This window comes from Bos indicus, chromosome 2, assembly GCF_029378745.1.
Source record: "Bos indicus isolate NIAB-ARS_2022 breed Sahiwal x Tharparkar chromosome 2, NIAB-ARS_B.indTharparkar_mat_pri_1.0, whole genome shotgun sequence".
NCBI classification, from domain to species: Eukaryota; Metazoa; Chordata; class Mammalia; order Artiodactyla; family Bovidae; genus Bos; species Bos indicus.
The window spans coordinates 91,291,873-91,305,325 of NC_091761.1; the positions used below are offsets into that span (position 1 = coordinate 91,291,873).

Sequence of the window (13,453 nt, forward strand, 5' to 3'; positions counted from 1 at the left end):
AGTATGCTTTAATGCCTGGCATGTTGCTCAGCATGTTTTTGAAATTTCTAACTGTTGTCATATCAGTGGTTTATTCATTGTTATTGTAAGCTAGCATTCCATTGTGTGACTATACCACAATTTATTAATTAACCTGTTGATGGAATTTTGGTTTATTTCCAGCTTAGGGTTATTAAAAATAAATCTTCTATGAACATTTTGGTACAAGTGTTTTTTGTTTTTGTTTCTGCTTTTCTCTTGAGAGGAATGACTGGGCCATGTGGTAAATTTATGTTTAAAAGAAACTGCTAAACTGTTTTCCAAGTGATTGTACCATTTTATACTCCCACCAGAAATGTGAGTTCCAGTTATTCCACATTTTTACCAATACTTGATTTCAACAGTCTTTTAAATTTTAACCTTTTTAGTGGGTGTGTGATGGTATTCCATTTCATTTTAATTTGCATTTCCCTGGATAACTAGTGATATTGTAAATGTTTTTGCATGCTACTTGGCCATTTGTGTATTCTCTTTTGTGAAACATCTGAACCTTTTGCCCGTATTTAAATTGAGTTGTCCTTTTTATATTGATTCATCGGAGTTCTTTTTATATTCTTGGTACCAGTCTTTTGTCACATGTATGTACTGAGAATATTTTCATCTGATATATGGCTTGCCTTCTCCTTTTCTTAATGGTGTGTTCTAATAAATAAAAGTTTTAAATTTTGAATAAGAACAATTATTATTTTTTTCTTTTTTTGGTTTGTGATTTTTGTGTTCAAGCTGAAAGATCTTTATGTGCCCCAAAGTTGCAAAGGTATTCTCCTATATTTTCTTTTAGAAGATCTTTTAGTTTTTATGTTTAGGTTAATGACCCATCTCCAATTTTATTTTATTTATGTTTTTTATATTTTTCATTAATTCATTGGGCAAGTATTTGTTGAGTGCCAGGAACTGTTTCAGGCACTTGGTATCCGTTGGTAAACAGAATAGTCACTTGTGGTGAGCCTTTAGATAGGCCCTATGATTGTGAAGTCCACAGTCTAGGGGCACTGACAGGTAATAAATAAATTCTAGAGTATGGGGGAAGGTGAGAAAGCACCATGAAGTGGGTCAACAGAATAGCGTATAAGGTAAATGTTGACTTGTAAGGCTTGTAATTTTAGGAAAACATGGTCAGAAGGCTTCTGATTTTAAGAAAGGGTAGTAAAATTTGGCTTCATTGAGAATAAGCCATTTAAAGAATGACTTGAAGAAGATGCAGGGGTTAGCCATTCAGCTATCTGGGAGAAGAGTGTTCTAGATAGAGAAAACAGCCATTGCAAAGACCTCAGATGGGAACATGTCTGGCTTGTCCCAGTAACAGTCAGGAAGCCAGTACAGTACAGTGTGATGGAGAGGGCAACTTGTGTAGAATCTAACAGTATTGTTAAGACCGTAGCTCTTTGTGTGAGTCACATGGGATCATTATACTTAAATACACATTTTAAAACAGCTCCTATGTCTTCCTGAGTATCATTTAGAGATTTCATATTATTACTTCTTTAGATTATCAGTTTATATTTGCTCAATAGGAGTTAAAACCTTTTTTAAAAAAGACTCCTGACATACTTAATCTTACGATGATTTTCTTATTTCAGAAAGATCCAGATTACCTGAAGCTGTGGTTGGACAGTTTTGTTTCTAGCTATGAACAATTCTTAGATGTTGACTTTGAAAAGCTGCCTACCAGGTATGTAGAAACACTTGGTTTCCTACCCTTGGGTGAATTTGTTAATTCTTGTCATAAAAACCTCATTGATGACATATTAAAAGGATGGCAATTATATGACACACATGCCCCTCCTGCATAACCCTGCTTTCCTAGCAGACATTTCTGATTGATCACAGTCATCTTTCTTGCTGCCTCTTCTTTGCTTTGTTAAGGCACTGGCAACCGAGTGTCCTGCAGTTCGTTTCAGTTCTGATATTACCCAGAATTAGTGCTATATGCCACGAGTTAAGGGCAAATTCCTCTGAGAGACTGTCCTCACTTCAGTCATTATTAGCAAGTCTGCGGAGAAGGCGATGGCACCCCACTCCTGTACTCTTGTCTGGAAAATCCCCTGGATGGAGGAGCCTGGTGGGCTGCAGTCCATGGGGTAGTACAGAGTCGGACACGACTGAGTGACTTCACTTCCACTTTTCACTTTCATGCATTAGAGAAGGAAATGGCAAGCCACTCCAGTGTTCTTGCCTGGAGAATCCCAGGGACAGGGGAGCCTGTTGGGCGGCCGTCTATGGGGTTGCACAGAGTCGGACGCGACTGAAGTGACTTAGCAGCAGTAGCAGGGAGACCTTGACACTTCTGACCAGCGGGCTACACATTTGGAGGTTGTCATGACTCCCTCACGTTCAGTAAGTTTGCTACAGTGACTTAGAAATCTCACTGAAAGTCCTGTATTTAGGATTACTGTATTATTATGAAGGATACACATAGGAACAGGGCTAGGGTCTGGGAGGGCCTGGATGCAGGGCTTTTTGCTGTCTCCCTGTGAAGTCAGGCTGTGTTGCTCTCCCTGAGCATCAGTGTGTTCAAAGAAGGAAGCTTTTTGAGCTTTGGTTTTCCAGAGTTTTGTTGGGTCTTATTACATCATTGACTGTTCGATCGACCTTAGTCTGTACTTCCTCTCCCCTCTCAGAAAGTTGGGGGGTGAGTCATTCAGATATGCCCAGCCCCTTTTTTGAAACTATCTAAGGGTCCACTGTGTGTCACTCCATTCATTTGCCTAAAATTTCTCTGCTATATGACAGGCATTGTAGTTGAAACTTATTTTTCCTGGCCTATAGTAGGGCCCTGGAAAACACCTTGAAGTAGGTCAAGTTTTCAGATTTTTAAAAACTGGATTTGAAAATCATAACATAGGGGAAAAACTAAAATCTTGGAGAAATGTATAAGTGAAAGTACAAATATTTTCTCCCATTCTTCTGCCTGCCACCATTTCCATAGTCTCGCAGTTCCCAGGCCCACTTCCTTGATAAACTTTGTATTGTGTCTCAAGTCATCTTGTGGACCTAATCCTTGTTAGGCAGGAGAGGTTAGGTTGGCTGTGGTTAAAAGCTGGAGCAAAGAGGAGATACTTTTAGCCACAAAAGGAAGTCAGTTTGTAGAGATGTATTGAGAGGGGAGGGGAGAAATGGCTGGTGGTTGATGATGAAAAAGATTATCTGGAGAATTGAGACTTTCCTGGTGGTCCTAGCTTCCCAGGTAGCGCAGTGGTAAATAAGCTGCCTGCCAATGCAGCAGCTGCAGGAGATGGAGTTCCATACCCAGGTTGGAAGATCCCCTGGACTCCAGTATTCTTGTCTGGAAAATTCCATGGATAGAAGAGCCTGTCGGGCTACAGTCCACGGGGTTGCAAAGAGTTAGACGTGAGTGAGCAGGCTGGTGGTTCAGTGGTTAAGGCCCCATGCTTCCACTGAAGGTGGTGGAGTTGTGATCCTTAGTTTCCAGGGAACAAAGATCCTGCATGACCTGCTGTGCAATCCTCACATTCCCCCGAAAAAAAGAGAATCTGGAAAATTAAAAATCTTCAGGAAGGAAAATGTTTGCAGTTTGGGGTAGAGAGAGGTAGGCACTGAGAGTGTGGCCCAGGTGAGTTGAATTTGGAGAATCAAATTGGAGCCAGATCATGAAATGCCGTGAATATACTCCTCATCGACTTTGATTTTTTGTTATGGAAGATACAAGACTCTAGTAAGGAATTTTTTGTGTAAGAGTATCATGATCAAGTTTTTTTTTTTTTTTTTTTAAAGTCATTTAGGTGTTTTTATGGAGGTTGGATTGGGAAGGGTTGAGATTGAAGGCAAAAAGCCCCATTAAGAGGTGATTTAATAATTCAGAGAAAGAAAATCATTTGAGTTTTTGGACCAAAGCATTGAACTTAAGAAATGATGTGGTTATGCCCAAAAAGCGCAAGTGCTTTATTGTTTATAAATGCAATTTCAGAGTTCTTCCCCATTAGATTATTTGTTACAAGTTTATAAAGGCTGAAAAATCAGTATTAAATTTTAACTCAAAATAAAATTATGTATTATTGATTCCTACTCATAAAAGAGTATTCTTTTAGTTTATATTACATGCATGCATGCATGCTCAGTTACTCAGTTGTGTCCAACCCTTTAAGACCCCATGGACTGTAGCCTGCCAGGCTCCTCTGTCCATGGGATATTCCAGGCAAGAATACTGGAGTGAGTTGTTATTTCTTTCTCCATGAGATCGTCCCAACCCAGGGATCGAACCTGGGTCTCCTTCATTGCAAGCAGATTCTTTACCATCTGAGCCACCAGGGAAATGAACCACCATTTATACTTAGAAGTGCTTTTATTATCAAAACTTACAGCTCACTTTAAATCATGAATGTAAGAGTTTTTATGGAATCAGAATTTTGGCCTTTGAATGCTTGGTGTTTTGTGAGATGCACTTGTTATCATCCATCTGTTGTAAATGTCTCCTTTCTTCAGAGGTTATTTCTAAAAACAGTACATAGAGTTATATTGCCACTACATTTAAAGTAAGATGAAGAATGCCAATAGTGTTTTTACTTGCGATTTAGTTTATTTAAAATTATTTTTCATATCTTTGTCAGAATATGGATTTAGATTTTGCTAGTAGTAAATTTTCCATTTTTCAAGTGAATAGTATATGTCAGATGTATAAAACTAGTTGTCATCTTAAAGCAGCTCACAGATAATCCTCATTTAAAGTATACTGACTTTATAAAATTTCCATGTTAGAGAATTCATAATACAAAGCAAGAGTTGCTTTTACCAGATTACAAAGCCTTGAAATTTAAGCTGGACTTTTTCCTGTGTTAGAACAATTGGCAGCTGTTTACAGGAGACATTGAGTAGGCGAACAGAGGAGTGGAAAAGATTTCTGGAGTTTGGGAAATTTCAGCAAAAGGAGCTTAGAATTTTGGCAAGGAAGTCTTAGAGGTGGGAACATACTTCTAAACTCTGAAATCTTTATCATATTAGGCCAAAAATTCCAACTTGGATTATAAACCATGTTCTAATTTTATGAGCGTCAGTTAAGAAAAAAGATTACTCTTTTAGAAGCTGATATTGTTTTCTGCCTAGGAAAATAAAAACATGTAAATAGAAAAAGGGACAACTAAGGACAAAAGGAACTAGTTTTAAATAACTAGAATGAAATATTGGGAAATCTGATGTCGTCTTTCTTGCTGACTTACATTTTTGGAAAAGTGAGGAGGAATAGTTTTGCTTAGTCTTGAAAATCAGTTTTATTTAAATATTTGTTATTTTGAAGTTGCTCTGTTTTTTCTAATCACCTTTTTTAGCTTTTCAGAAAAAGTTAAATATAAAAATGAGTGTTTGTTTTGCCATCTGTAAATAAGAGAGAATTAAAGAATCCAAAGTTGCAAGTGAAATGATGCCCAGACTAAAATGAAGCATATTCTATAACACAGTTGTAGAATTAGGCAACCTTGGTGGTCTGCTTTGTGATTTGTATTTATTTTATAAAACACTTTATTAATTTATATTGTAGGGTGGTTCAGGAAGAGGCTAATATTTATCATGTGTATTTATGTGACTGCTGCTGAGGTGCTTCAGATTTTTCTATCTACAATGAATGCCTTTTACTCAATGTAAAAATAGTACTAATACTTCATGTTAAGCATTATCTGAAAAAGAGACCATTATAAAGTATAATTGTCATTTAATCATATAAGTTCTTCACAGTGCTTCTTTATGATTTGAGCATTTTCCTAATAGAGATAGGAAAATTAGTATAATGACTTATGAAAAGATTCTTAGGCTTTAGAAATGTGTATTTAAAATGCATTACATTTTTAGAGTTCTTCACCTATTTTAAAGTGGAAAATGCACATTGACTACTTGGTTTCAGAGCCCAGTGAAATAGGACAGATATCTGATATTACAGTTTCATAGAGATATTACAGTTTCAGAGATGAGATTAAATGAATGCTTTATGTTACAAAGGTGGAATTTAGCATTCAGGCTTCTGACACTGAATCTAGGGGATTTTAATGTGAGAGGCACATGCAAGGAGTCACTTATATCTCGTGTTGGTTTTTGCCCTGTAGAATCAAATAGTTTTACACAGAAACCGCTTGTCACAAAATATTGATATATCACTTGAAAAGAGTCTTCTGTTGATGTTTGTGCTTGGAGTTCTACATTCATCTCTTTCTCCTTTCCTTTTGCTAGTTATCTTCTCTCCCTCTTCTGATCAGATGGCTTAGGGAGCCTTTAGGTAGGTGAATATTGTTTATTTAGTGAAGCAGTTAACAGATTAAACTAGTTATGGGTACTTCTTTTTTATTTGCTAGTTACTGTTTCTTTTTGAATTGGTATAGACACATATTTTATTTCTAAGTAATAGAAGGTGAACTAATATATTTTAAGTATGTTCTTTAAAAGTAGCACAGTTGAGAATACTAAATAGCATCTTTTTCTCTTTTCAGTAAGCCTCCTCTGAAGTGTTACTAATCACTCTGCTCTAACAGTCTTCTAAAATACCACTAATCATTTGGTGGTACCTTGCAGAGAGGAGGCACAGAATATGGGATCTAGAGGAGCTTCTTTAGGACTTGAACTGAAAATGTAGTTCCTTTAAAGTGCCAGAGATTTTCATCCTGTATTTAAACACACTTCTTATTTTGTTCCCTTTCTATTGTAGGGTGGATGATGTGCCTCCTGGAATATCTCTGCTTCCTGATAATATTCTGCAGGTTCTGAGGATCCAGCTTCTACAGTGTGTTCAGAAAATGGCTGATGGGTTAGAGGAAGAACAGCAAGCCTTGTCAATTTTGCTTGTCAAGTTCTTCATTATTCTTTGCAGGTATCTGGTGCAAATAATTTCTGTTTTAAATAATTAATAGCAAACTAATAATGTATTTATTGGTTATTAATGATGTTTGTTGTTCATGTGGAGTTCTTAAGGATGAGTGCAGCTTTTGAAGTAGACTTGTAGTTTGTTATTATATTGGAAAGCCTTTTAGTATACCTACGTAGAGAGATTCAGCCAAGATTAAAGAATAAGTGCTTTAGAGTTAAGACAACGACAAGAGTTGTTACTTAAGAATTTCTTGCACTAGTATTTTCTCTATGGTCCTCACCTGTAAACATGTACATACACATTTTTATACTGTGCATTGCCATTTGAAAAATGTATTTTTCTAGTCTTTCATTTTATAATTTAACCAAAGAAAGTATAATTATTCCATAGCTTATATTTCCAGATTTATAGATGATTGGGTCTATGGTACTTAAATTTGGTGTGTATAAATAACAATTGGGAAGCTTACTAGAAATGCAGAGTTTGAGCCTTATGTATGGAAATTCGGATCTAAAAGAGCTCATGCATTCTGATTTTCACCTATTCCATGTTAATCTGCATATAAAAATTTGAGAGCCATTGGGTTAGGAACATCATATGCTTCTTAAAATCTGTCTTCTTGTTCTTAGAGGAAAAACTTTTAGTCTTTTACCGTTAGTCTGATATTTGCTGTGAAATTATATATAGATTTTATTAAGTCGAGACAGTTTCCTTTTATTCCTAATTTGCAGAGTGTTGTTCTCAGGAAAGATTGTTGAATTTTCTCAAATGCTTTTTGTGCAGTTAAAATGCTTTTTAATTGAGATGATCAGGTGGATTTTTTTCCCTTTATTCTGTTGATGAAGCATATTACATTGGTCAGGCAGGTTTCATATGTTGAACCATCCTTTCATTTCAGGAATGAATTCCACTTAGTCATGGTATGTAATCCTTTTAATATGCTGTTGAATTCTCCTTACTGGAATTTTGTTGAAGATCTTTGCATTAATGTTTATAAGGATTTTGGTCTGTAGTTTCCTTGGAATCTCTTGTCTGATTTGGTATCATGGTAATACTGGTATCATATAATGATTTATAAAGTGTTTCTTCTTCACTTTTTGGAAAGACGTTGAGAAGGATTGGCATCAGTTCTTCTTTAAATGTTTTGTAGAATTTGCCAGTGAAAATATCAGGTCTAGGGCTGCTTTGTTGAGAGAGTTTTGACTGCTGATTCAGTATCCTTATTAGTCAAAGATCTGTTCAGATTATTTATTTCATCACGGTTTAGTCTTGGGAGGTTTTGTGTTTCTAGGAATTTCTCCATTTCATCTATGTTATTAAATCTGTTGTACAGTCCTTCATAATACTGTAATAATTATTTTTATTTCTTTATAATCAGTACTGTATATCTTTTTATTTCTTTAATCAGTCACGTCCAACTCTTTGCAACCCCATGGACTGTAGCCCACCAGACTCCTCCATCCATGGAATTTTCTAGGCAAGAGTACTGGAGTGGGTTACCATTTCCTTCTCCAGGGGATCTTCTTGAACCAGGGATCAAACCCAGGTCTCCCGCATTGCAGAAGCAGATGCTTTACCATCTGAGCCACCAGGGAATCCCAATTGGAGAAGGTAATGGCAAACCACTTCAGTATTCCTGCCTTGAGAACCCCATGAACAGTATGAAAAGGCAAAAAGATAGGACACTGAAAGATGAACTCCCCAGGTCATTAGGTGCCCAGTATGCTACTGGAGATCAGTGGAGAAATAGCTCCAGAAAAAATGAAGAGATGGAGCCAAAGCAAAAAAGTACCCAGTTGTGGATGGGACTGGTGATGGAAACAAGGTCCGATGCTGTAAAGAACAATATTACATAGGAACCTGGAATGTTAGGCCCATGAATCAAGGCAAATTGGAAGTGATCAAACAGGAGATGGCAAGAGTGAATGTTGACATTCCAGGAATCAGCGAGCAAAAATGGACTGGAATGGGTGAATTTAACTCAGATGACCATTATATCTACTACTGTGGGCAAGAATCCCTTAGAAGAAATGGAGTAGCCATCATGGTCAACAAAAGAGTCCGAAATGCAGTACTTGGATGCAGTCTCAAAAACGACAGAATGATCTCTGTTTGTTTCCAAGACAAACCATTCAATATCATGGAAATCCAAGAAAAGCAAGAGAGTTCCAGAAAAACATCTATTTCTGCTTTATTGACTATGCCAAAGCCTTTGACTGTGTGGATCACAATAAACTGTGGAAAATTCTTAAAGAGATGGGAATACCAGACCACCTGACCTGCCTCTTGAGAAATCTGAATGCAGGTCAGGAAGCAACTGTTAGAACTGGACCTGGAACAACAGACTGGTTCCAAATAGGAAAAGGAGTATGTCAAGGCTGTATATTGTCACCCTGCTTATTTAACTTATATGCAGAATACATCATGAGAAATGCTGGGCTGGATGAAGCACAAGCTGGAATCAAGATTGCCAGGAGAAATATCAATAACCTCAGATATGCAGATGACACCACCCTTATGGCAGAAAGTGAAGAGGAACTAAAAAGCCTCTTGATGAAAGTGAAAGAGGAGAGTGAAAAAGTTGGCTTAAAGCTCAACATTCAGAAAACTAAGATCATGGCATCTGGTCCCATCACTTCATGACAAATAGATGGAGAAACAGTGGAAACAGTGGCAGACTTTATTTTTTTGGGCTCCAAAATCCCTACAGTTGGAAGAAAAGTTATGACCAACCTAGACAGCATATTAAAAAGCAGACACCTTACTTTGTCAACAAAGGTCTGTCTAGTCAAGGTTACGGTTTTTCCAGTAGTCATGTATGGATGTGAGAATTGGAGTATAAAAAAACCTGAGCGCCGAAGAATTGATGGTTTTGAACTGTGGTGTTGGAGAAAACTCTTGAGAGTCCCTCGGACAGCAAGGAGATCCAACCTGTCCATCCTAAGGGAAATCAGTCCTGAATGTTCATTGGACAGACTGATGTTGAAGCTGAAACTGCAATAATTTGGCCACCTGATGCGAAGAGCTGGCTCATTTGAAAAGACCCTGATGCTGGGAAAGATTGAAGGCAATAAGAGAAGGGGACGACAGAAGATGGGATGGTTGGATGGCATCACAGATTCAATGGATATGAGTTTGAGTAAACTCTGGGAGTTGATGATGGACAGAAATGCGTGGCATGCTGCAATCCATGGGGTCGCAAAGAGTCAGACACTACTGAGCGACTTAACTGAATTGAACCGAATCAGGAGTAATGTCCACACTTTCTTTTCATAATCTGTCTTTTTTTTTTCCCTTTGTCTGTCTTGCTAAAGATTTGTTAATATCTTTAAAGAACTAATTTTTGTTTCATTAATTTTCTCTGTTTTTAAGAATTTTTTGGTCTCTGCTCCGATCTTTATTGTTTCCTCTTTCTGCTAGCTTTGGGTTTAGTTTGTTCTCTCTTCTTGATTCCTTAAGTTAGGCAATTGAGTAGTTGGTTTCTTTTCTTTAGTGTAAGCACTTAATACCTATAACATTTTCCCTTTCACCACTTTCACTACCTCTCATAGGCTTTCATAAGTCGTATTTTTCATTTATCTCAAGTATTTTCTAATTTCCCTCTTGGTGTCTTCTTCGATCCATTGATTGTTTAAAAGTCTTTTGGTTAATTTCCACAGTTTTGAGAATTTTTCAGTTTTCATTTTGATTTTAGCTTCATCCTGTTGTGGTTAGAGAAGATGCTTTGTATGATATCTGCCATTTTAAATCTGTTGAGACTTAATTTGTAACCTAACATAGTGTCTATCCTGTAAAATGTTCCAAGTGCACTTGTGAAGAATGTTCTATTGTTATTAGCTAGAGTGATCTGTGTATGTTTGTTAGATCTGTGGTTTACTGTGTTAATTAAATCCTCTGTTTCTTTACTTATCTTTTGTCTAGTTGGTTTTATTCATTATTGTGGAGGAGATATTGAATTCTCCAGCTATTATGGAAGAAATACATTTCTCTTTTCAGTTCTGTCAGTATTTGCTTCATATATTTTGATGGCCTGTCATTAGATATGTAAATATTTATCATTGTTGTATCTTCTTGCTAGTATTATACCTTTGTTATATTGCCTGTGCCTGCATGCTACGTGGTGTCTGACTCTTTGTGACTCTCTGAACTGTAGCCCACCAGGCTTCTCTGTCCATGACGTTTTCCAGGCAAGAATACTGAAGCAGGTTGCCATTTCCTTTTCCAGGAAATCTTCCCGACTCAGGGATCAAATCATGTCCCCTGTGTTTCCTGCATTGCAGGAGGATTCTTTACTCACTGAGCCAGCAGGGAAGCCCCTTGTTACATATATAATGTTATATATACCTTTATTATATTATGCTTTTTAAAGTATATAATGTCCTTGTCTCTTGTAACCTTTTTTTGATTTAAAGCATGTTGTATCTGATATTCATAGGTCAACCTCTGCTCTCTTTGAGTTATTCTTTGCATGGAGTATCTTTTTCTCTGCTTTCACTTTCAACCTGTTTGTTTTCTTGGACCTCAAGTAGGTAATATATAGTAGGATCATGTGTTTGTGTCAATTCTGCCAATCTTTGTCTTTGATTGGAAACTTTAATCCATTTACATTGAAAGTAACATTGCTGTTATTGTGCTATTTGTTTACTTTATGCCTTCAAACAAGATTTTGTGCCTTATTTCTTAATTACTGTCTTCCTTGACATTTTGTATCAAATGTTTAAATTCCTTTGTCATATTCTATTGTATATTCAGTTCAGTTGCTCAGTCGTGTCTGACTCTTTACAACTCCATGAACCATAGCAGACCAGGCCTCCCTATCCATCACTGACTCCTGCAGTTTACCCAAACTCATGTCCATTAAGTTGGTGATGCCATCCAACCATCTCATCCTCTGTCGTCCCCTTCTTATGCCTTCAATCTTTCCCAACATTAGGGTCTTTTCAAATGAGTCAGCTCTTCCCATCAGGTGGCCAAAATATTGGCGTTTCAGCTTCAACATCAGTCTTTCCAATGAAGAACTAGGACTGATTTCCTTTAGGATGGACTGATTGGATCTCCTTGCAGTCCAAGGGACTCTCAAGAGTCTTCTCCAACACCACAGTTCAAAAGCATCAATTCTTCAGCGCTCAGTTTTCTTTATAGTCTTAACTTTCACATCCATACATGACTGCTGGAAAAGCCATAACCTTGACTAGACAGACCTTTGTTGACAAAGTAATGTCTCTGCTTTTTAATATGCTGTCTAGGTTGGTCATAACTTTCCTTCCAAGGAATAAGTGTCTTTTAATCTCATGGCTGCAATTACCATCTGCAGTGATTTTAGAGCCCAAAAAATAAAGTCAGCCACTGTTTCCACTGTTTCCCCATCTATTTGCCAGGAAGTGATGGGACCAGATGCCACTATCTTAGTTTTCTGAATGTTGAGCTTTAAGCCAACTTTTTTACTCTCCTTTTTAACTTTCATCAAGAGGCTCTCTAGTTCTTTACTTTCTGCCATAAGGGTGGTGTCATCTGCATATCTGAGTTTATTGATATTTCTCATGGCATATTCAATAGATATTTTCTTTTTGATCACCATTGGTATTACATTTAACTTTCTAAAGTTATCACACTCTAATTTGAATTTATACCACTCTAATGTCAATAACATACAGAAACTCTGCTCTTTTATGGCTCTCTCCCTACTCCTTTTGGTTTTGGTATCACAAAATTACATTTATACGTTGTTTTCCCCAAAGCATAAGCTAGTAATTATTTTAAATGTGTTAGTCTTGTAAATTATATAAAAATAAAATTTGGAGTTACAAACCAAAGTTACAGTAATTCTAGGTTTTACATGAACAGTATTTTTTTTCTTTAAATATGACCTCTTAAAATATATAAAAACAAAGAATGCAATTACAAATCATTGTTACAATAATATTCTCTTTTATAATTGCCCACATATTTACCTTCATTAATATCTTTATTTTTTCATACAACTTTGAGTTGCTGTGTAGTATCCTTAATTTTCACCTTGCAGGACACTGTTGAGCATTTTTTGCATGGTCGACCTAGTTGGCACAGACTCCATTACCTTTTATTTTCTAGAAATGTCTTTGTTTCTCCCTTACTTTTGAAGCAGTTTGTCAGATATTGGATTGTTGGTTGATAGTTTTTTCTTTTAGCATTTTGAATATATTCTCTCACTGTCTTCTGACCTAAGTTTGTTATTAGAAATCTGCTGATAATTGTGTTGAGGATATCTTATATGTGATGAATTACTCCTCTCTTCCTGCTTTAAAGATTCTCTCTATGTCTTTTGAGAATTTGATGATAACTTTGTGTGTCTCAGTGTGGGTGTCTGTGAGTTCACCTTATTTGGAGTTTATTAAGCTTCTTGGCTGTTTATTTTCATGTCTTTCATCAAATTGGGAATGTTTTCACCCACTATTTCTTCAAGTATTCTCTGTTCCCCCTTTTCTTTCTCTTCTTTTTATGCAAATATTTTTATTTCTGTTATTTAGACTTGTTAGTTTCCAGTGTGCTATCTTCAGGTTCCCTGAGTCTTTCTTCTGCCTCTTCAAATCTGTCCTTGGATTCCTCTAGTATATTTTTCATTGTAATCGT

At 36.6% G+C, this 13,453-nt stretch overlaps 1 protein-coding gene across 2 annotated transcripts in view; it reads left to right on the forward strand.

Moving 5' to 3' along the window:
- NBEAL1 (neurobeachin like 1) overlaps positions 1–13,453 on the forward strand; it is a 159,797-nt gene that overhangs the window by 19,056 nt on the left and 127,288 nt on the right. For both annotated transcript variants that reach the window (XM_070770452.1, XM_070770458.1), the window contains exons 2-3: positions 1,620–1,711; positions 6,686–6,847. In XM_070770452.1, coding sequence (XP_070626553.1) covers positions 1,620–1,711; positions 6,686–6,847 — 254 coding nt within the window. The remainder of the gene's footprint in view (positions 1–1,619; positions 1,712–6,685; positions 6,848–13,453) is intronic.